The sequence below is a fragment of the Porites lutea genome, chromosome 1 (genome assembly GCF_958299795.1).
Source record: "Porites lutea chromosome 1, jaPorLute2.1, whole genome shotgun sequence".
In the NCBI taxonomy this organism is placed as follows: Eukaryota; Metazoa; Cnidaria; class Anthozoa; order Scleractinia; family Poritidae; genus Porites; species Porites lutea.
In genome coordinates this window covers 42,612,095-42,636,502 of record NC_133201.1, presented here as the reverse complement: position 1 = coordinate 42,636,502, position 24,408 = coordinate 42,612,095, and the positions used below count along the sequence as shown (strand labels likewise).

Sequence of the window (24,408 nt, the reverse complement as noted above, 5' to 3'; positions counted from 1 at the left end):
TACACCTCCTTTTGATTTTTTCTGATGCTTCCAGGCTAGTCCCCAGGCGTACTCGGCTTAGTCAAACCAGGACTCTACAGTGAGCGGTGACGTCATCGATAGAGACTCTCCCACTCTTTCCCAGAGTTCGCACGGACAACGGGACAAGAGAGAATGCCGAGGGACTGGGCTGTATTGTACAACTCCTTTTAAAATCGAGTTACCTGGCGCCTCTCCCGGTTATGCAGATTGTTTTTTTTTAATCTACCATTTCACTCTTAGGTTTTGTTTAGCTAACCGATAAGGTATACTTCCTAAGGTCCTGTCGAGGGGAAAGTACACTTTATTTCTTTCTGAAGTCAAAGAATACAGTTTCATTCTACAAACTTAGTGTGGGCGGGATCGACAAAATAAACAAATGAACCTTTATTTACCTCGACAGTGTTAACAACCTTGAGGTTTTCGAGGGCGAGTAAATGTATAAAACAAATAATTCAAATGAAATGCAACAAGGTTAAAAATCCCATGCCAACTCCAGGAGGTGCTTTTGAAACCAGGTGGAACTGGGGCGCCTGTTTGCCTGCAGCTGGCTTTATTATCCCAGAGTTGAATTTGGATCTAGCAAGAAGCCGTTGTCAAAGGGAACCTCAAACGAGATATTCTAGCTACGGACAAAAAGAACAAGACAAGACGGGTACGGATAAGACGAACAAGACTTGTACGAAGAAGACTTACACCAACAAGACAAAGAGAGCGAGCGAAAACAACGGGGGAGGACTGGCGAGAGAAAGGGTCACCCCTAGCTTTTCTGGGGGTGTGAATGGGGTTAACCGACTAGCGACAAAGGGCGAAAAATAGTACTGACTACCGACAAAACGAGTAAAAAATTACCGACTACCGACAGGAAAAATATTAACCGACTACCGACATGGGCTGACATTATCAATATTTGTTTTCAGAAAAAAGAGAATTTTGCATTTTTTTCTAGCCGTTAGGAAGTAACCTCTTTAAATTTATGACTCATCAGATGGTCTAACAGAAAGAACTTCCTCTTTTGTTGATACGGATACATTACTACAACCAAAATCATAATCACAGATGACACACCTTAAAGATGCCACCGACTTTATAAATTTTATTGAAAAGACAAAGGTCAAAATACTGAACGTTTCTTGTTTTGGTACGAGAAATCCTTAGATTAATCATTAAAGAAAATTCTTTCCAGTTTCATGGAAAGCACTATCAGTAAAAAACCACGGTACCGCGATAAGCACATACAGCAGTTTCGTTTCCAACATTTTCATGGCCGCATATATTGAAACACAAAGTTTAAGCAAAACCGTCTTTAAACCAACTGTTTGAAAACGCTACATGATATTTTTCCCTATGGGACATAAGTAAACCAGACATGGTAGATTTCTTCAAATTCACGGAACAAGTAAACTTACTTCACCCTACTGCTCTACTGGCTATGAAATTTACGGCCGAAGTATCTGACACTGAGACAATTTTTTTAAACCGGTTGTATACCAAGGCACAACACTCAACGAAAAGGGAGAAAAAGCTATCATTGATCTACGTAAAGACGCATTTTAAATAGAAACCTTCCAGCATATACATTTTAACCTCTTATCACCTACCAATTGTTAAAATGGAGTTGACAAACAAGAAGCCTTGAGAACCCTAAGAGCAAACTCCTCTGAGGGAGTATTTCAGATTTCAAAAAGCAGTTGATGGACATACAGAGGCTGGCCACACAATTTTGAAAGAAAAATTGCTATTAGACGTAAAATTCACAGAAGGAAAGCAACGCTCCTGAAACAAAACAACGAGGAAGAAAGAGAAATATTGCCTTTCGTGACACAATACAAGCCCTTAGTGTCTATTATAAAAAAGCTTTAATGAAAAAGAGTATAATCTCATACAAAACCAACAACTACCTTGCCAAATTTTTAAAGAACCACTTAACCCTCGGATATACACGCAAAATCACACCCCCACCATGGTACAAGAGGAGGATAGATGGAACCTCTCTCCAGAGTTTTTGACATGTTGCAGTATTTCGAAGCGATTTTGCCTTCATTGGAAAGCCTTTGATCTTCTTAACAAGATGAGGTATATTTTATGAATGGTGGCGCTGCTGGGGACCTATGACGTGACCAACAATAGTGGCCATCTTGTCCGCCATCTTGGATTTTACCAAGAATTAGAAATCAGGTTAAGGTGGCTCGACTGGATTTTTTGAGGGGGACACCCCCCAAGTTTGAGCATTAACTATGTCGGCATGAGCAAAGATATGGAAAAAATGTTACCACAACTGTATTATATGAAGATCAAAATTTCTTATGATCTGGGTTTTATTGCGATCGGAGTCGCCATGGCAACGTAATGACGCCATTACGTTTTTCATTTATCGTTGTGTTTCTCTGTACCAGAAGTTTTTTGAAGAAATCGCTTAAGGAAGTATGTACCTGCCATGATTGCCTCCATTATCGCAAAGTTTGAAGAAATTCTATGAGAGCGTTTTCGAAATATTTTGAAATGCATTTTTGAGAATCATAAAAACAGTGAAATAGCATGCTAGCCGCACAATTCGCTAATATTTTAAGAAAATGATAAGCTTTGAGAACGCGGCTTCATCTCATAGTGGTTTGATTCCATTAAAAACTGCTTAGAGAAAAAGAGGGGAATTGCTCTGGGTTATCGCGAGTAAGAAGGATTTTATTAACTTGCATTCAGATGCTTTTGATTCAGTTTTTCGAGGTAATTTGGTCCATGCCTAAAAATTTCGCATTTTTTCAAAAACTGCTCGATAAATTTTTTTATAAATTCGACAATCCCGAGATCAATCGTCAAGAAATATTCCCTGCAAGTTTTAAGAACATTGAAAACAGAGAAACACAACGATAAATGAAAACTGTAATGGCGTCATTACGTTGCCATGGTGACTCCGATTGCAACAAAACCCAGATCATAAGAAATTTTGATCTTCATATAATACAGTTGTGGTAACCTTTTTTTCCATATCTTTGCTCATGCCGACGTAGTTAATGCTCAAACTTGGGAGGTATCCCCCTCAAAAAATCCAGTCGAGCCACCTTAAAACAGCGAGAAATGGTAATTGCTTGACGTGAATAATAACACATAAATAACTCTTTGCATGATTTTAGCCACAAAATTTACTTTTATTTTTGAAAAAAGTTGAAAAAATGGCTTCACTCAAAATGGCTTGACCACCTGCTACTTATTACGTCATACCTGGTAACCATAGAAACTGATCATCACTAAACGTGTCTCAAAATGCGTGCAAGGGATAAAAGAACATCTACTGAAAACGTCGGGTGCTGATGTTTTACCCTCTTGGGAAAATCCCAGAAAAACCTAAGGGGGTTAAAGTGTTATTTCTTTGAGAAAGGAAAATTAAGGCAAAGGAAATGCTTGTTAGAGCCCAAAAAATTAAAGGTATAGATGTGCAGCCTGTCACCCCTTGCAGTTTTTCAGTAAGAATAATTTAAGTATCCAAAAGGCTGGAGTCCATTAATTAATTAATTAATTACTTTTTACTGTGCCCTATAGTCGACAGGGAAACCAAGTTCGCATTTACAATAAAAGGTTTGGTGATTTTATCAGTACTCATGATATTCATTTGGCAAACAGTGGAGGTATAAACGATCATGTTGCATAAACAAACAAGACGGATAATGAAGTTTAAGTGCAATCCAATGATGCATTCTTACAAGTTTTACTCTTTCCTTAGGGATCAAAGTCTTGAAGCTGGGTGAAATACATAAAAAATATTAATAATTAACAAGGGTTTTACTTATTAACTGAGATTTTCCGACAACCGACAAAAATCAAAAAGTTTAACCGACTACCGACAAAGATCGAAAATTTTAACCGACTACCGACAAAGTAACTGAATTTTAACCGACAACCGACAAGTGGACCCCTCCATTCAGACCCTCTTTTCTTTTCGTAAGGACCAGGACGTTCCAACAACCATTACCAGTTATCACTACTGTATGGATTGTCACGCACGAATACTTATTTCAGCGACTAGAACATTTAAATTTGGAAGTTAAAGTGCCTAACTTAACCCAAACAGGTGTAGGAAAAACTAATAATAAATAGAAAAACAAAAACAAAAACTTTTAGAAGGACATTTAGAGCAAGATAATGGAATCATTTCCCCTCCCTTGTCTTTTTCGTTGCTAACCAAACACGACACGAACGGTGCATTACGGTTTCTCGTTACTAATTATTCATGTCTAAAACAGTATAAAACTCTATTTATTTTGGCGAATATATATCTTCAGTATTTCTTTCCAAGAAGTTTCTTAAGCATACTAAGTTTCCTAATCTGCATCGCAGCTGGGCTTAGTACTCTATGTGCAATTTAAAGGATGTATAGAATACAAATTCAAATTAAGCATCGTTATTATTTCTGAATGGACACCCCGACGTACGTCGTTTATTGCTTACTTACCACAATTTTTCCTATCGGTTTTGCTTTCACCTTGTGACTAGTGAATTTTCCGGGAACGCACACCACAAACTGCAGATACCTGCGAAAGAATAATAGTAATTATAAGCTGGCCCATAGGTGTCACGAGGGTCCAATCTTTCCATGCAAATTAATCGATTTTTGGATAGTTTATATAGACAGCGCAGCAGGTCTTTGCATTTTAGATAGACACGTACAGCTGTTTCGAGAATGGTTGTCGGAAAAAGTGGAAGCGACAATCGCGAAGGGTATTGTGGGTGGTTTTGACAAACAAACAATGGTACGAGAGGCCAAGGACGTCATTTGCGAGTGCTAAATTAAGGAAAGCAACAAGAAGTGGACTCGACAGCTCCTATGTCAGGAACAATGTATTGATCGTATCCCATACTTCGTTTAATTTAGGGATTGTCGCGTGCACATTTTTTGTACAACCTTTCTCGAAATAGCTAGACTGCTTGCAGTCCGCCTTTTCTCTTAAAATACTTCTAGTCTTATCTAAGCCTTTCTTCTCGTGCTTACGCCCTTGTTTTAAATTTATGGCGGCTTCGCTGCTCGCGTGCTTAGGTTTAGCGTGCAGTTACTTTGTAAAGAAAAATAAGAGACTGTTCGCAGTCTACGAAATAGCTGTATAAAAGTCCTTCATATTTTTTACGGGCCAATTAAGTTGAAAAACCTCCTTTATATTTTTAATCAAGCCGACGGGTTCTAGGCCAGTGGTTTTTGAAATGATGAACACATGAATTTCATACATTTGAACCCAGAATGACGAAATAAAGGAAGGAAGAAGGAGGATCCTCGCAGTTGCAACTTGTGCATGTAGTTGTGAAAAGAAAGCCTAAACATTCAGGCTCTAAGGGATCAAACCCTGACCTCTACGACCCTCCAGATACTGGTGCAGCGCTCCTTGGCTTTCTTTTATGCAGTTGCGACTTTTACGGCAAGTATCTTCCTTACACCAATGGCGGACGGATCCCTTTCCTCGGTTTTTGAAAGTGTTTTTTATTGCTCAATAAGGTAGCCAGTTACCGCACTATCAACTGGCTAAACTCGTAACCCCCCCTCCTTTAACCTGGGTAGATATACCTTATAATCGACTCAGCAAAGTCGTGAAATTTCACATAAGGGGCTTTGTATTACCACTCTGATCGATTTGTGTGCCTCCCACCGGACAATAACCTCCCACGTAGGCCTTTTTAGGGGAGTCGTATTTCCTCCCTCCCCAAAAAGGCCCGCGTGGGAGGCCAATCACGTGTGCAAAAATTTGCGACTTTGTGGAGGTATATCCTCCCTATTTTAGGACGTATCATTCTCAAACTCGGCAAGTTGACCGATTTTGAGGCGCTTTTTCCAGCAGTGTCAATCGGTGGCCCGTGTTAAAAGCTGAAAAACATCTCCATAGTGCAATCCCATAAACTGCTACACGCTCAACTTATTTTTAGTCGTATAATTGCCCCGGGGGGGGGGGGGGGGGGCGGTACTGCCTTATAAGAGGCTAATGGGGTCGCATTTTCATGACTGGATTGACTATAATGGGGTCGCATTTTCAACAGAGTTACTAGAATGGGCTCGCACATTTTCGGATTTTTTGGGGTAAGACTGTTCTTCATATTTATGGTTAGCAAACGTACCAGAATGTTTATACTGCTGATGAAAGTAAAGTGTTCTTCATTCAATCTAAAAAATAGTCTATAATTAGCCACAGAATAGCCTATAATTGAGCAGGGGCTCTGGGAGGCTAGCGGCACACACCCAGCAAAAATTAACCCAAGTACCGCCCCTCCCCCCCCCCCCCCCGGTGTAATTGTCTTCGTTATTAGTGAGTTTACGCAACAGGACGGCAGGAAGAAGAGGACGGCAAAATGTTTGTGTGTGACAAACGTGACAGGGCTATAACTTGCATGTTATGTTGTGATCTTCACTTAGCGTTAATGTTTTCTTGTTTTTACAAAAAGATATGTTTAAAGGAAAGTGATGTTTGGCGAAAGGCAAGAGACTATAAAGGGGACAGACAGGACATCCCCCATATACACCCTTTTCCATAGGTAATTCGTCTCGAGTTATTTTTAGAATCGGGATAAAGTTACCTCGCGCGAGGCGTGGATGTTTCGTGGAGGTTTGGCATGACCAAACGCGGTGCAAAACATGTCGGGCGAGAGGCAATGAAAGCGTAAAAAGATCGAGAGCATTCCTGAATATTGAAGCGAAATGAGTCGGCGCTCACCTGGGAAAAAGGAATCGCCATACTCTTTGACAACCCGTGAAATCAGTTTAACTCGAAGTTGTCGTAACCTCAGTGCTTTAATAAAATGAGAAATTTCGCCGGTCTGTTGAAACGGGTCGTTTGTACAATTTAGGGGGTTTAAGATCCAACGACGCGGACAACAACTAGAACGTCAAAAAAACAATAGGTTTAATTAGCAAAACAACAACTTCGCACGTGCAACACACTTTTTTGTTCATTTCTTTCCCGTTTTTGAACGACTATGACGTGAAAATGCCTAATTTCGCGTTTTATGGAGGACGTAAATAAGCAACGACGAAATTTTATTTCTCTTTCTGAGCTTGAATATGGTCCCTTGAAATTCAGCTTTAGGAGGGTTCGCCTACAATTGATAAAGTAAGTGGGTAGGAATAATCGCTATAAAGACTGAAAAAAATAAACATCAAACCAGAAATTGCTCTCTTCAAACTGTAAATTATAAATGATCCTGAGAGAATATTCAGTGTGTTAAGGATTTCCCTGCTCTACTGTTAGCTCTATACAAGAGAGGAAGGGCGATTCTTTTTTAATTTCGGTTTCGCTGACACAGCTTTCGCAGAAATCTCGCTGTAGTCGTTTTCGGATTAGCAGAATCGCTCTCCGCGTCTTCCCCCATTTTGTTCTGCGTCATTTCGTGAAGGACGCGTGGCTCTCAGCGTGGGTCATCCACGCGGAACACATTCGCGCTATGTGATTGGCTGTTGTCTAATCCCCCTTGAGATCTGTGGTGTTAAAAATAACTCGAGACGAATTACCTATGGAATAGGGTGTATATGGGGGATGCCCTCTCTGTCCCCTTTATAGTCTCTTGCGAAAGGTTATTTCAAACAAAATTGTTGTCACGGTTGTCACACAAGGTTTGCCGTCTTCTTTCCTCTCCCGTCCTGTTGCGTAAGTTCACTATTTACTCCGAGGACACAAAAAGAACTGAATTGCCCCATGCAGGGGAATCTGGATTCAGGAATGGGAAAAAGTTTGCTTGTGGCTTGCAAAAGTTTCTTTTGCAATTCGGAATTCTGGGCTTTGGAATCCGGAATACGCCTTAAGGAACCCGGATCCCAGTAACGACTGGAGTCCTGAATCCAAGTTCCACTGAAAAAGAATCCGAAAAGAATCTTAGATTTCCTTTCATGGGGCGAAAGAAAAGTTTTGCAGGCTTGTCCTGGCAAGCAGCGATCTCTAGTTTGAGTAAGAGGAGAAAATTGGGCATAGGAAAAATTGGGGAACTCTCTCCTTCCCATTCACCTCTATCTCTTGACCCGCCTTTGCTCTATGATATCTATCGCTTGAGAATCTGATACCCAATCATTGGCTTAGGACAATGAAAGCGCCAATAGTACTCTTGACAAAACATGCACTGAACAAACAGCCTTTCCATCGTTCCTATTAACACATCGAGGGGGCAAAGAAATTCACTCTTGACAAACAAAAGTACGAGAAAATAATGGGCTATGAACAATGCACTTGTGACAAGCAGGTTTTCATCAGCATTCATCAGCATTAACGATCTTTTCACATTACTGTATATTCTCTGTAGCTCAATGGACTCGTTCAATTACGCGGGATTGTTATCGAATTTTATTACAATAAAGTTAATTTTACATCTTCTTATAAACTAACTACATATTTCAGAACCATCAACTCTTTCCCAGTATAAAAACGCCCTCCTCAAAAATATACTAGTTTCTGCCGGAAAACAGCTGATATCCGATCGTATTCCCGCAACTGTGCGTACAGTCGCCCGGACCCAGGGCCGAGTTGTTCAAAGCTGGGTTAAGATAACCCAGGGTTAGGCCGAGATTTGAATTCAGATTTGAATGCTTAGAAGGCATTTCAGTTTTAGTTCTTTTTGTCTACAAGTTGATGATTGGAAGCTCTAAAAATAGCACAGAAAATTATCCGAGAAAATGCTTTTAAACACAAGAAAAAGAAACCCGGGTTAAATTTAACCCCGGGTTAAGCACTAATCGGCCTTCGAACAACTGGGCCCTGGTGTCTATTCTGAAGTGTCAGCTGTCCCCACTCCCCTAGGGGTAGCGTCTCTCTCACCTAGCCCACCCGTAGGGGCGGCGGGGGGGCATTCAAATTTCCTCTCGGTTAGAAGAGCAAAACGTATGTTCTATCTTTCCTTACAGTTATTACGTGAACGGTTTTAAAACACTATACGACCAGGCCTACATTATCGCTTATTTTGTGTTACGTATGTTGGTAAGCTAAAAATCTTAAACCGGTTAGAGTCCAGACGTTTCGCTTGGATCTAATTCAGTTTGGTCCTCCATAAGTGCTTTCAGTTGAGCCCTTGCACTCTCTAAAAACAAGTCCAAACCATGAAGATGCTTTTGTCGGGCAGCTCTGTCGGCCTGTTACAAGGAAGACCAATATGATCTCAAAAAAGGTATTGACAACATTAAGAAATAAAGTAATGATAACGGTGATGATGATGACGATGATGATGATGATGATAATGATAAAATTTCAAATTTTAATGCCATCTTAAAACGTATCTTTTTAAATAAACATTAAAATGGGTAATAAGGTATTTTAGTTCTTTATTTTATTTTATACTGATTTTTTAATGTTCTTAACTGCTTGTAAATTTTTAATTAATCATTGTTAGTCACTTATCTTACTGTAAAGTGGTAAGGAGTATCTGATCATGCACTATAGAAAATTCATTGCGCTAAAAAGTTTTAATTTAATAATAGAAATTGTAATTGTCATGTAGTAATAATAACAAAAAATTAAAAAGGGCAGGGTAAAACGTGGTGTTCTATTTTATTTGTGCAGGTTCAAAATTTCAGAGGCTTAAATAACAGTGGGTCATCAGCCAATAGAGCCATCTATACGAGGAACAATAAGACGCGTCTTCAATAAAACGCGAACTGTACCATTTACACGAGCATGTCTTAACTAAGACGAAAACAGCTCGTATAAATGGTTCGCGTCTTATTTCTGTTCTTGACTCGTTTTCATGTGAATGTTGCCCGTAGCAACGGCAATCCAACATGGCGCGCGTTTCAAAGTTAGGGTGTCATGTTGCAATTTGCCGCAGAGGCAATATTTTGAAGACCTTTTTCATGAAAATAGGGGAGTCTTCCAGGAGGTCTGCTATTGCCCTCTCCTTGCATAACAACAAAAAAATCCTTTTCTTCAGCGGTGTACCACGTGCTTCGTTTTGCCTTTGTCGGTGTGCTCATTATACTTGAGCGAAGAAACAAATAAAGCTTAAAAGTCTTAGAATAGATGGCAACCCAAGGAAACGAAAACGCGTTGTAATTTGTAAACAACTTTTCCCTGCCAGTAGCCTGCGAGTCCGTCGCGGGGCAAATGAAAATTTTCCCGCCAAAAAATAACGCATGCATACTATGCGTTCGTGTCTTATGTAAGACGCGAAGGTCATTTATACAAAGTTTTTCTCGACGCGTCGTATCCAAGAACAGGTGTTAAGGGCTGTTCTAAAATAAGACGCGTCTTATTTTAGACGAAATGTGCCGTTTATACGGAAAGTTCGCGTCTTATGTGAGACGCGTTATATTTTTCCTCTTATAAATGGCCCCGATGTCACCGGCCTAAAATATGTCAAGCATCCGGGGAGAAAATCCTATTTGCGGTGGGACATGATGACCGTCGGACTAATCAGATACCAGAGACTATCATTTGGAAGCTGAAGACCCGCCTAGTACTTAGTAGTAAGCCTGTAAATACGGCCGCAGCGGCGAAGAGCGAGTAGAGACGGCTGTATTCGCAAGCTAGTAGCGCATTCTTCAAAGTCGTCTGTTCTCGCAGGCTAAGTACTTAGTCAATATCGTGTATGTGCAACCAATTTCCTTCCTTAGCCGACTTAAATGGAGACCTCTTCAGACGTATGGACTTACTAAAAAGGGGCAATTAATTGCACCCTAAAAGTATGGAAATATTTTCGGGGAGGGGCTTTTTTTAGGAAACACAGTTAACCAACCCATTGCTATAATATACTGGGCTTTCTAGATAGAGTTATAAAAAAAAATAAAAAAAAATCTCTGCTAGTTAAGTTGTAACGTCAGGAAACTAGACATGACTTCTAACCTCTTGTTTTGCTCGTATGTATTGAAGCATTTCTTTCTTGGTTTCATCTTTGATTTCCTCAGCAAATTCTTTCCCTCTTTGTCTTTCTTCGGCCAAAGCGTCCTCTAATGCCGCCTTTACAAATTCCGTAAAAACAGGAACATGTCTAATTAAGATTGGATTGACTTGTACATATACAATCGTGTTCAGGCGATCGAGACGATTCCATGGGGGAAAACGTCGTTCAACTCTGATGAATTGTGGAACGATCCAGACGATCGGGGTGACCAAAACCGCTTAGATAGAGCGGTTTTCATTTGAGTGTCGAAAAGTAATTGGTTTTGCACTTTCTACACGATGCGATTGGCTTAAAAGATTCGCGCCACCTTTTCATTCAATCAGAAGTAAAACCAAAGCCAATTGTGACGCGCTCGCATGCATTTTCCCGCGCTTTGCGTCAGCCACATGTAATTACTTCGAGTTTTGATTGGTTCAATGTATTGTCTGTGTCCTATGTGATTGGCCAGAGTAATTACTTTGGTTTTGGTTTTACGACACTCAAACGAAAACCACTCTAGAACTGAGGTCTACACAGGGTCTGCTCTGTCGACTGGTTTCCAAATAATGACACAGATCGTGTCGATCGTTTCAATCGTCCCAAATGTTTAAGGCCACAAAAAAATCTGGATAATTATTTTAAAACATGGCTTAAGAGAAAACCACACGTCATATGTTCCCGCCTTTAAATGTTTTATTTTCCAGGCAGCTGTAAAATTTTCAGCTCACTCAAAATGAAAAAATCGGGCTAACTTTGCAACTTGCCAAACGTCCATTGTTATTTCGCATTCCTTTTCGTTTTCACGAGAGTTAATGCTGGTGAAATATTTACAACCCAAACTTAGAAATCTATAAACTAATGAAACTAGGCAGCATGGATATCACCATCTTGCCAGGCACAAGATGTCATTGTATGTACGTGTGTGCTTCTGTTATCGTTGAAAACAAACAAACAAACAAACAAAAAAAAAACACACACAGGCATGTTGAATTGTTAATAACGGGTTAAAAGGCTCTGAAATCCCTGCCCAATTCTCTAGTTTCTAATCCCCAGTAACAGACTCTGTTTAACGCCGAAATTTTGCATAAACTACGATTTCAAAATACTCCCGGGAGGACTGTATCATCCAAGAACATTTGAATACAATAAATCATGCAAAATTTGGGAAGGCAAACAGAGTGTATTATGGGAAATGGCAATGACTTACTTTATTGCTTTCTTTTTGTTCTTTGATTGTCTCCTCCACAAGAGTTTGTAACCTTTTCCCTTCCTGATCGGTTAAAGATTTCATTGACTCCTGCGGTACGAAAAAAACAACAGCTAAATATATGGGGTGTTCCCAGTTAACGGCTTTAAAATTTTGGGGTCGATTGCTTGGGCAGTGTCAAAACTGCGGCCTTAAAGAGTCGCTGTTTCGCCAACAACAATATTTAAACATTGGAAGCTTAAAACTACGATGACGACGGCAACAAGACCGTCAAAACGAACATTTAACAACATTAAACACTTGGAACACACCGTTTGATACATTCTTTCACGTCGACTGCGCGACTTACAACGTGAAACTTCCTTTCATGTTATGAAAGTGTTATGCAGGGCGTAAATTTTCCTTTCCCTGCCTGATTTTGGATACAGACCTTGGCCCAATTGGTTAAACTTTAATCCGGGTTTCTCTTTTTTGTTCAGAAACATTTTCACGGATAAAGTTTCAGGACATCCGTGCATCAATTCATCGACAAAAATTACTGAATTCGCTTCCAAGCTTTCATTTCTGACTTCGAGTTTCCCAATCTTTGACCAACTTTGAACAACCCACCCCTTAAGAAATCAACTCCAGGAAAACCTGCTCACATTTGTCAAATTAAGTGAGGCTAAATAAACCCACCGGGTTTGAAAGAATGCAATTTAATTTTTTTAGTGACAATTTCACTGCCATCGTCATGTTAACGATCTCGATTATAGCGCCCATTCAGTTCATTCGCTCTCTACAGCCCCAAAATGATCACCAGTTCAGGGCTGGAGATCATTTTAGGGCCTGTACAGCTCCACAGACCGTGCACGATTTTATAAGTGCTATTAACTTGTTCGGCTGTTTTTGCTATTAGCCATTTATTCATAGTGTTTATAATTTTAAATGATTAAAATTCTTGTATACACTTTGCTTTAACTTCTTACATAGCATTATTCTTGGGAGAATTATTGTAGTTTCATACTTTTTACCCTTGCAATACGACCCCACAAGCTTTTACTTGGAATTCTTATCATGTTTTTAAAATAAACGATTTGATGGTGATGATGAGGATAGTAACGATGATGATGATGATGAGTAGCCCTTTAAGAATTTGAACGATGGCAGCATACGGTTCACACCTTGTATTCAGTAACAAATTCTTCATATTTCTGTCTTTCTTCCTTTCTCACAATTTCTACAGCTTCCAATCCTTCCTGTCTTGATTCCTGTTTAAATTAACCGCAAAATAATCACAATAATAATATTAACCCATCTAAACGTTTAGACCTAAGTCAAATTTAGAAGAATTTGTATGGAGTCATTAAAGCATAACTGGGTTAATATCTCAGAGACAATTTGGCCTGAAATCATATGCGTCTTGGACGTTGTTCTTTCAGAACATCTTGACAAATCTCATAATTTCACAACTTTAACTTTTACGACGTCATCACTTTAGAACTGACTATTGGCCAATTTTTTTTGCCTGCCCCTAGTAACAGCCCAAGAAGTCTTTGCGAAAGTTCACTCGACCCAGTTTCCTTCCGGTTTTAACCCTCGGACGTACACGCAAAGTCATAACCCCACCATGGTACAAGAAGGAGGGGGGGGGGGGGGGCGGTTGATGGAACCTCCCTTGAGTTTTTGATATGTTGCAGCATTTCGAAACGATTTTTGCCTTCAGTTGAAAGCCTTTGATCTTTAAGAGTAAATCTTCTCTACAAGATAAGGTATATTTTATGGGTGGTGGCGCTGCTGGAGGTCTGTGACGTCACCAAAGATGGTTGCCATCTTGGCCGCCATCTTGAATTTTATCAAGAATTAGAAATCAGGTAAAACAGTGAGAATTAATTTTTTGCGCTTAACATGTAAAGTAACGCATAAATAATTACTTTGCATCACTTTATCCACAAGCTTTACTTTTATTCCTGAAAGAACTTGATAAAACATGCCTTTTCACTCAAAAATGGCTTCAACACCTGCTACTTAGGACGTCATATCCCGTAACGCCATAGTTACTGACCATCACTAAAGTTGTCTCAAAATGCGCACTAGGGATAAACGAACAGCTACAGAAAACTTCAGGTGCTGATGTTTTATCGTCTAAGGAAAAAATCAGAAAAACCTTAGGGGGAGGGGGGGTGGCAACCACAGCACCCTTGCCCCCGCTTGTCGTCCGAGGGTTAAGCGGCGAATGTAAAGTTTGACGTTTCATCCTGACCCAGGTAAATTCCGCCGAAAAATGCAAAAATTCTTCACTCACAGAAGACAGAAGCCCAAGGCACAGCTCAGTTAAGCTACTCTATTCAGTCATTTTCAATACCTCAACAGCCTTCTTCAATGCTTCTTTGCTCTTTAATCTGTCTTCTTCCAAATGGTGTTCAATTTGTTCCTAGCGAAGAAGAAAAAAAGGTTTAAAACAAAAGATACCGTGATACAACACTGAACAGTCATAAGCAACAGCATGAAACTACAAGGAGGCCTATTTATTTTTTTCTTTTCACCTATGTTTAAATGGGCTAGGATAAAGGAGAGGTCCACAGAAACGCAAAGAATATATGTACCCAACATCCAGCCAAATTGGCCACAGAAGCTTGATCAATAAAGGGCTTATCATAATGGACAAGAGAAAGTGTTTCCATATGGGAACAGAGGGGGCAATCCTGAACCGGAGTGGGCAACCTTGCCCATCACAGTCCAGAATTTGTTTAACCTAAAGCCAGCTATGACTCTATATGTTCAAAAAAATTCATGACTAGTATTAAAATCTACTCTTCACTGGAAAACAAACAGGAGGAAATGAAACTTCTTAAAATTTTGATTTTCTTCTGTTTATTTTCCACATTGAAAGTCTATTTTAACACATTTAAAGACCATGTGATGTACCTGTCTGTTGATATATAATGTTCAAAATGGCACTTTCAAAAACACTTAGAAAATGGTGAGTCATCGCATCACATAGAAATAGACATCAAACCTTGTGTTGTTTCTTTTCTTCCTCTAATAAACTATTGGCCTTCTCTTTGCTCTTATTGCTCTCCTCCTGCATCCTTCTTTCAAAACTATCTTGCTGAAGAAAAAACAACAACAACCAAAACAAAATTTAAAGATTGTCACTGAAGTCATGCTAACACTCAACCTCCTATCACACTTGCACTGAAAATGAGATTATTAAAGGGAAATTGAAAATTGCCTTTTATTGAAGCTCAATCATTCTGTAACACACTTCCTCTGGATTGTTGCACAGGCAAGCATGTTTAATACACGCGAGCGAGTGAGGCAAACGCACAAGCGAGAAGTCACGCATTTGCCTTGCTCGCTCGTATTTAATATGGTCATAACTACAATAATCCTAAGGGACTGCGAACAGTGTAGATCTCTGATAGATCGCTAAAGTGCTACATAACAGGGACCTATCAGACACATCCAAACGAAACAAATCTATGCTATTTTCTCTCTCCTGTCAAATTGAATTAAAAGAGGCTATGTCGCACTATTTGCTAATCTTTAAAAAACTTGAACTTGTCATTGCATCAATCGAATTCCAAAAATAATGGTCCTGTTTTTCTTATTGAAGACCATATTAACTGTTTCCTTCTGTCACATGTCACAACAAACAGCAAGAATAGAGATGGATTGAAACTTGAAAAACTTTTAATGCCAATCTGTCAAAAATCTTCCCTGCTAGCAGAGGTCTCTCACGACGAGGCAAAAATGAGAGATTGCCTTGTCGTGAGAGACCTCTGCTAAGAGGGAATCAACAATCTTGCGGGCCAAAAAAATTATGTTTAGTGCTCCCTGTTGAATATGATTGATAATTTTCTTCTCAACCGTGCAGGAACATTTTGTGTATGGGTAAAGGTACTAAGTAATGACTTCAGCGCAGAATTTACCTAAAATAGTAATATTCCAAAAGTACAGTAGATAGCACTTGGAGTTTGTCCATCTAATAAAATCTCTCCTCTTGTAACTACCTGTTCTTGAAGAAACTCCTGGAATTTCTTTCTTTGATCTTCCAAAATACTTTCCATCTGAATTTTATTCATCTCCTGCTGTTCCAGTACAGCTTTTCTTGATAATTCCTGCAATGAAATATGTACATTGTGTACTTTTTATCAACCTCCTGTATAGATGCAGCTTACTCTTAAGAGGAAGATTCAGATCGCTCAAAGCTAAATCATGTTCTAGATAGCCTTAAGGTAAAGCTATTGTAGGGGAGCTATCGTATTCATGAAGCGTGCAGCAGAGCACCATGGGTAAGAAAAATTGGTTATCTATGTATCTGACAAATTTTGGTCGTCAGATGACTGTACGCCTGTCCACACACCCATCCATCCACCCGTCTGTCTGCACCACAGGGAAACCAATATGAAATGTCACATTTTCTAGCTGGTATGGGAGCCTGAAATATGTATTTAACTTGTTAATAGATATACATTTTATGGTCAATTGATAGCTGTCCAATCTTGGTATCCGCTGACCAGAATCAAATGAATGCCTTGCTGGCATAGGTGCCAACTCATTGAGGTCACTTGTTATTAAGCTTTCTGCTGCCCAGTTATTAGCTTTTAATTGATTGCAGGCTCAAGTTTATGTTTTTCAGCAGCTAGTCCTCAAAAGTCAATGGCCCTCTCCTAAAGTTAACTATAGGTTTGTGGATTTCTTTGCAGTGGTTCCAAGTTCATCATCTGAAGTACTTTATAAATGCAGAAAGAGGAGCTTCCCTTTTCGCTTTGCCGAAATCTACACGACTGGTATACATTACCTTATATTCCTCAACAATGACTGCCAGTGCATCATGGCCAGCTTTTCTAATCTCTTCTATCTCTTTCTTATGCTGCTCCTGCAATTGATGAATATGGCCCAGATTATAGGTGTACAATTAATTGTTAAAGATGTATTTAGAAGAGAAATCTAATATTGGAAAGCTCCCAAAAACTTCTGAGCTCCAGATGAGATACTAAGAAGACCATCTTTATTATTATCGCAGATCGACTTCCCTTATTTCAGTGAAAGCATTAAAGAAGGTATTCAATGAAGTTTATCCGACTTACTTAAGTGAGTAAAATATGAAATTTAACCATTTTAAATGGAAAAATTAAGGTCCATTTTAAAGAAGAAAAAAGGCATAGATGGATGGTCAAAAGGGTTGCAATGTACACAGTTCAGTCTTTCAGTTTTTCATATAAGTTTATATCTTAGGTAATACTCAGGAGACAAATTGTGTTGGTCTTGAAAGTAAAGATTTTGTCATTTTACTGGGACAGTAATTTCTTGTTTGGGTATGATAAACCCAATATCATGCAAATGTGACCTTCTGTGGGAAAACGTACACGAATGATTTCCTTGAACGGTCTTTTTTAAAATGAAAGTCTCCTTTTCCATTGCACCATGTATTCCAGTCTTGATTATTGTAATTACTGCCAACAAAGTTTACAGTAGAATAATACTTCAGTAACTGTGATCACAGTATGATACCTGAAGCTGTTCATACTTCTCTCTCTGCTTAGCCAAAGACTCTGTAAGATTCTCCGATTCTTCAACCAGGGATTTGTTCCTCTGCAAAAGTGACTCAAGGTCCTTGAGAGAGAAAATAAACAAATGCCTATAATTTATTATATTAATAGACCGTTTGCATTTGGTTATAGTCACGTGATACAAAATGCAATAGTGAAGCAAAAAATACATGTACATTAGTGCAGGGCAAACAAAGAACTAATGTCATTTAAGGTCATTGCAATGACATCTACAAATGGTTAGACTTTCTAGTCGTCTTGGATAAGGACGAAAAATGGTAGGTCTTGTCTCACAGCACTTTAATATCTGGTTCTTGTGGAACACAAAAGAACCCACACCACTATTTGAAAAGAGTAGAGGACACAGACCCCGGTGGTGTGGCCAATCTCTCCTTGGCTGGGTGGGTTATCCATAACGACATGCTTAAAATGGAACCCCGCTCTGTAGTGTGTTCTCCACACCATATGATGGAAGTGATTATAAACAAATAAATATTAAATAATAAAACGATAATTTTCTATGATTTTCTTGTCCCAAACTGGGTGCATTTCTCGCTGTGTAGTGTAGTGGCGAGACTTTATGTAAGACATTTAATCCTGTTAGCATCATAGTCTCCTTTACCAGTGTGACTGACCCGTTGTGAACAGAGGGCTTAGAAATGGGGACAATGGGTGGAATTCTCTCTGAAGACATACCAAACATACAAAAGTACACTTTCAAAGAGGCTAAAAAACGACATATTCTCTTATCAGCATGACACAAACCTTTTGAAGTTGTAGTTTCTCTTGTTCAGCAAATGACAGTTTTCCCTCCAATCCTTTCACTGTGTCCTCAAGTTTCTTCTTAGATTCTGCAGCAACTAAAAGTTGCTGAGATAATTCTTTGTGGTTGCTGCCTGCTGACTTATCAAGCACTGCACTAGGCTGCTGCTGAGACACCTATTAAAGAAGATATGATGGCAGAAACATTATTGAAAATATAGAGCAATCAAGAGTTACAAGGGAGTTTAGTAGTGGAGGGCAATTATAACATTCAGTTTTAGCTGATGGGCCAGCTAGTATACTACTTTGTCACTATGGTGGCTATAGTAGTACTGGTTTCTTTGTAGATTCCAATATTCACTTGTGATGTAGGTTACATTGTTGTTGTCCACAACCACACAAAACCCAAGACTTCCATATAATACTAGTTATTACTTGCATTATTCTAATCTGGCCCCAGTTGTTTGAAAGGTGGATAATGCTATCCACCGGATAAATCACACTATCTAGTGTATAACGCAATAATTATTGGTTTCCCTAAATATATTTACCCACTGGATCAAAGTTACCGTAAAATTCTGAAAATAAGCCCCTCCATGTATAAGCCCCTCCAAATATAAGCACCCCAAACCGGTTACGAAAAAACCCTCCGTTAAATCACCCCTCCAAATATAAGCCCCCCGGGGGCTTGTACTTGGAAAATTGTCCTCCAACACAAAGTAAAACTAAGAAAAAATGGTAAATTTACTTCCAACTATAAGGCTAGCCCAATCGATTTTGAAATGCAAATTTTCCTCCATAGATAAGCCCCTCCAAAAATATGCCCTGGGGCTTATTTTTGGAATTTTACGGTATTATCTGGTGGATAGAGCTATCCAACGTTTGAACAACCAGGGCCTGCTCATTACAATTCAAGGAATTGCAGGCTGTGAGTTTACCAGTTGTCACATTGTTACTGGTATCTGCATGCTTCCCTCTAAAATTAAATCAAACTCTATTCTATTTTCACCTTGAATGCATGCATGTTTGAAGATACACTGTATTCACAAATCTCCTCAAAGTCTATGAAAAACAGTAGGATGGGTCTGTACTATTTGCACTGCATAAAGTATGGCAAATGAAACAAATCTAAAACAAAGTGTTAATCTGACAGCTTAAGTTGAAAGATAAGATATAATGAACATTTCAAGTAGCTTTTTAAGTCCTATAATCTCATGAAGATTCCTCAATAAGTATAGCTGTAATCTACACTCATATTTAACAAAAAACACTACTGTCAAATTAACAGACCTTTTGCCCAACTATTGTCATATTGATTTAGATAATCCTATGTAAGGACCTTCAAAATAATTGAATACTTATGCAAATTTACCAATAATACATCTTGAGCTGTGGAAACTTCGTTTTCTGGTTCGTCAAATGTATCAGGTGCACTCTCTTGTGACTGTTCCAGTACTGCTGTGATGCCAACATCTTCACCATTTGCCTCATTTTTTGTTTTCATAGAAACCAAGCTCCCAGGTGCCTTACTAGTATTATCAGTACTAGAGCCTGCCTTCACATCAGCAAACTGAGATGCACTTGAAAATGGCTGATAAGTTTCACTAAGTGCCTCACTGAGGAATGATGAGAAATCAGCATGAAAGCTATCATATTCCGTTTTATCATCCTCAGTAGCTGTTGCATGTGATGATTCAGATGTCACTGGAGCAGAAAAATCCTCATCACTTGAAAGAAAAGAGTTAATGAAGTCTGAATGGTCTTGGGGATTTGGCATTGGCAAATTGGAGGTTTTTGTACTTTCCACAGTTGCTGAGGATAAAAAGGGAGGCGTAAATGATGACACAGGGTGTGGCGAAGAAGCTGCATGACTCGATGCTCCGGGAGGTGGGACTCCAACTGTTGCCCATTGTATCACAGATCCTGATTGGCTACTGCCATTCACAGCTGGTTTAGCAGACTAAAGAAAAAATCAAATGTAACTTAACCAATGAGAAAGGAGTAATCATGTCACTCTTAAACTCATAAAACCATGGGCACCTGATATATGTCAGGAATCTTGATTTTATAGTGACCATGCAATCATGACAAAAATTGGGAGAAACAAACAAACCAGAGAAGTCATCAAATTAATTACTCTTGCCTCTTTATTAGTTTCCTCATACCATTGAAATTTAAATGAAGATATGATCATTGCAGTGGTAATTGCAAATTATCCCGGAAACAAAAGTTTTTAGACTTCAACAGGGATTTGAGCCCATGGCCTCTGCTCTTCCACAGAGGTGATGGGTTTGAATCATGTTGAAATCCTGAACTTTTTTTTTCAAGTTAATTTGCAATTACTTAAATTGCAATTACCACTGCAACGATCATATCTTCATTTAAATTTGTCTTTCCGCAGTTCACGGAAAAATAAAATGATAAAATGACAGTCAATGCCTGAGTGTTTTTTTACTGTTTAGGCCAAAAGAAAACTGTTAGGAGTAAAAACAGCTGGTTGAAAAGTGGTATATATATTAGCTACTACAAGCAGGGTTGCAGGTGCTCTAGCAGTTCCCGGTGGCCTCTGGCACCTTACCTTTGCTCTTGGGTGACTAGGAAATCTAGGAAATTTTTACATAGAACTCCTATGCTGGGCACCCTGGATTTCCCAGGTTCAGAGCATTGGGCTCCCTGGAATTTTTCTTAGAGCACAGCCTTTTGCAAGTGTACGGTGTAGATGAGCAACAGACAGTGGAATTCAAGACAGTAAATGAGTAACCTGTGATCGTATGCGAAAAGGTGTGCAGGAATTTTTGAAATCTCAAAGCATTTTACAAGACAAAAAACTCCAGTTAGAGCAATAAAAAGAGGGGGTAACTAAATGTTTTATTAGAGTTGAGAAGAGACGTCGGAGAGAAATAATAGTAATGAAAAAAATACAAGAGGAAATTTGCAGTGCACAGATGTCCCATTTTCCACTTTTGCAAAAAATCAGCTTCATAAAAATTAATATCTTATAGTCACTCTGAATTTGTGGGTCTTTCTGCAGGTACCGTCATCACAGAAGAAACAAAGGTACCAAACAATAGAGTTCTCCTGGGGGCTTTATTGTTTGGTTGTATTGTTTCTTTTGTTGTTGTAATCTGTGACTCACTACCTACAGAAGGAATTGAATTAAGTCTTTTAAATACCAAAAGCTATTGTCCAAAAAAAGAAAAAATGCGGGGTCACCAACTTAATTATCAAGTTATCAGGGAGGGAAGCTGAACTTTAAGTGTAAATAATCCTTCGGAAATTTTTCCGGGGTAACTGCTATGATGAAATAACAATTAATTACCAAAAAGTTCCGAAAATAAGCCCTTGCATGTAGCCCCCCGAAACTCACAATGCAAAATACCCTCCATTAAAGCACCCCTTTGAATATAAGCCCCTCCAAACGGGCCTTTGAAAAATATAAGCCCTGCAGGGGCTTTTATTTGGAATTTTACATTATTTTAAGTCAAGCACCCAATTGTCTAATCCAAAAGTTCTACTAAAGCTTTAGCTTGCTTTTTGTTCTGCTCCTTGTGGTTCAGATTAAGTGAAAGCATTGTAAGATGGGGCCTACAAGTTTTTCATCCAAATCTGAGACAATGTAAAGAGTCAAACTATTTGGACATGTGTAAAACAGGAGCTCCTTCTCCTCAGTTACTTTGACTCTAGGATTTGGTCCATCAAGGAATTAAAGGTCCAGGGTCTGTTGGTCTGAAGTCTGGTGCCCAACCAGTTGAGTTTTTTAAAAAAACAGTCATTCACTACATAGGGGAAGGGGTCAGAACTCCTGCAACAATACAGTCTTATTCTGACCTATGGCATGAGTTATTTGACCCTTAGAGAGCGGGAGCTTTACCTCAAAACCACCAAAATCATCAGCCCAGTCATCATCATCATCAATGCTGGCATTCTGAAACAGAGACGTTTGAGTGTAAAATAACCATAATAATCCGAAGCTATCTAAATGATCAAGCAGAGTGAGACTAGTGAAGTAACATTATAATTATTTAAATTTCGTGTCAATCCAAGATCGAGTCTTAAAAGTATAAAAAAAGGTTCGACTGATTTATTGAAGGTGAACGAAAGTCAGCCCACAGACTATTCTTGGTCAGTTTATCAAGGTTTTTCCAAAATCTTCCTCATATTCTTCAGCCATCTCTCCTCCCTCCTCACCTTTCGCATGGTTAATTATAGCTAAGCAACTATGAAAAAAAAATCGTTGACTTCAAATATATGAGTCTTATTTACTGTGTTCTCCACCATTCCACATTTATAACCTGCCACGATTCCATTTATTGTCTCTGGAACTAGATAAATGGCTCTTTAATTTTGATTAACATACACATATGACAGCAGTTCTCATCAATTGCACCCCTAAGGTAAACTACACTTCCTAACAATCGGTTACTGCTTGTTCAGATAAGACTTCTCTATTTCTCAAGATTATATTATCTTTGTATTAAGATGTCCACGTGTGTCTTAACATGTTTGTCTTAGGTACAATGGCATTGGGACAAAATCTTAGCCTAAAACGACTATAGTCGTTAAAGCTATGCTCGGTTAGCCAATAAACATGATTTCCTTTCATATTTCTGTGACTTTTGGTACTATTTAAGCTTACCTTGCTAATTTCAACTTACTATACACAAAATATAGAAGTTCCTAAACCTCGTAACTTAGAAAAAATTGTTACCTGACTATTTGTGGCCACAGAGCCGAAATTCGCCCAACTATCCCCTTCCATTATTGTTTGCTGTTGTATTTCTTGATAAAATCAAACCATCAAAATAACAAAAATATAAGAAAGAAAGGAAATTTTACGCTTTTACGCTAACGATCGTCGAATTTTCACCAGGCGTTCGAGTCTTCCCATGATGCAATGTTCGATGCGGTCTCATATTTTATTTCCAGGGATTTTGGCGCCATTTTTGTTGAGTGTGGACATTTTATGGAACGCCATTTATGACAAAAAGATTATATGCAAATATGAAGAAGAACACAAATATTCGCATTAGAAAATAAATATTTATATCAAGATAAGAATATATGGGTATTATAAAACCTACCTAACTATATTTTCGCATCAACATATCTACGTTATAGACACGATGCATGCAAACCTATACGTTACAAACCATTATGTCATAACGTAAATATGCGTTATGTTGCTTACCGCACAAATACGTTATGAACATTGATTACGTTAAGACACATAACATACGTATACGTTATGCGTAACATGTAAATATACGTTATGACGCTGCGTTGACCGTCCAGCGGTTCTAGCGAAAAGATGTGAGCATGCCCAAGGCGTCGGGAAAAAAGCGCGCGGAAAAAATGCAGAAATGGCAGCTATGACATTTTTGCAGTGGCACTTGCTTTCATTGAAGATGGCAGGCACGGGCTATGATGCGCCGTCTTCTTCAACCATCAACCAATTAGTTTGCGGACTGATGGAAAACCCCCACTTTCTTGATGTTCTCGAAAGAACATCAAGAAGAATAAATTCTCCTCAAATGACATCCCAACCGGCTGCCTCGTGCGGAGTCTAGGTATAGATGTCGATGATGCCGTTCCGGAGAGACCTAAATTCCTCCACAGGCGTCTGAAAGGGCCGTGAGCTTGAGGTGCTGCATTTTTTCCACGCTCTTTTTTCCCGACGCCTTGGGCATGCTCACATCTTTTCGCTGGAACCGCCGGACGGTCAACGCAGCGTCATAACATATATTTACACGTTACCAGGGGCGTAGCTAGGGGAGGTCCTGGGGTGCCCGTGTCCCCCCTTGGTAGGCCTTCTTTTGAGCAAACAACCTGCAATATTCAGGTGGCGAAAACGCCATGGCAATATCTTGGCCGTAAAAGCCATTGTTGAAAAGCCCACTTTTTTAAAATTAGGTTTTTTGTAAAGTATTTTCATCAACGGCTCTTGTCTTTAGTTAATATGGGCCTTCATGCCGCGATAATACGACTGAGCCCGCTGATACACGAGGGAGAGCAGCGGGTGAGTAGCCTCTGTGACCCCCCCTTTGAAAAATCCTGGCT

At 39.2% G+C, this 24,408-nt stretch overlaps 1 protein-coding gene across 1 annotated transcript; it reads right to left on the bottom strand.

Annotated features, from left to right (window-relative positions):
* Positions 1–8,529: 8,529 nt before the first annotated feature.
* LOC140938636 (coiled-coil domain-containing protein 91-like) lies at positions 8,530–23,219 on the bottom strand. Its single transcript, XM_073388137.1, has 13 exons — positions 23,060–23,219; positions 22,223–22,276; positions 19,724–20,311; positions 18,355–18,528; positions 17,552–17,653; positions 16,839–16,916; positions 16,048–16,155; positions 15,051–15,143; positions 14,397–14,465; positions 13,216–13,302; positions 12,053–12,142; positions 10,809–10,922; positions 8,530–9,103 (listed from the first exon to the last, which is right to left on the bottom strand). The coding sequence occupies exons 1-13, from the start codon at positions 23,108–23,110 to the stop codon at positions 8,975–8,977; spliced, it is 1,737 nt and encodes a 578-aa protein (XP_073244238.1). The 5' UTR covers positions 23,111–23,219; the 3' UTR covers positions 8,530–8,974.
* Positions 23,220–24,408: the final 1,189 nt, after the last annotated feature.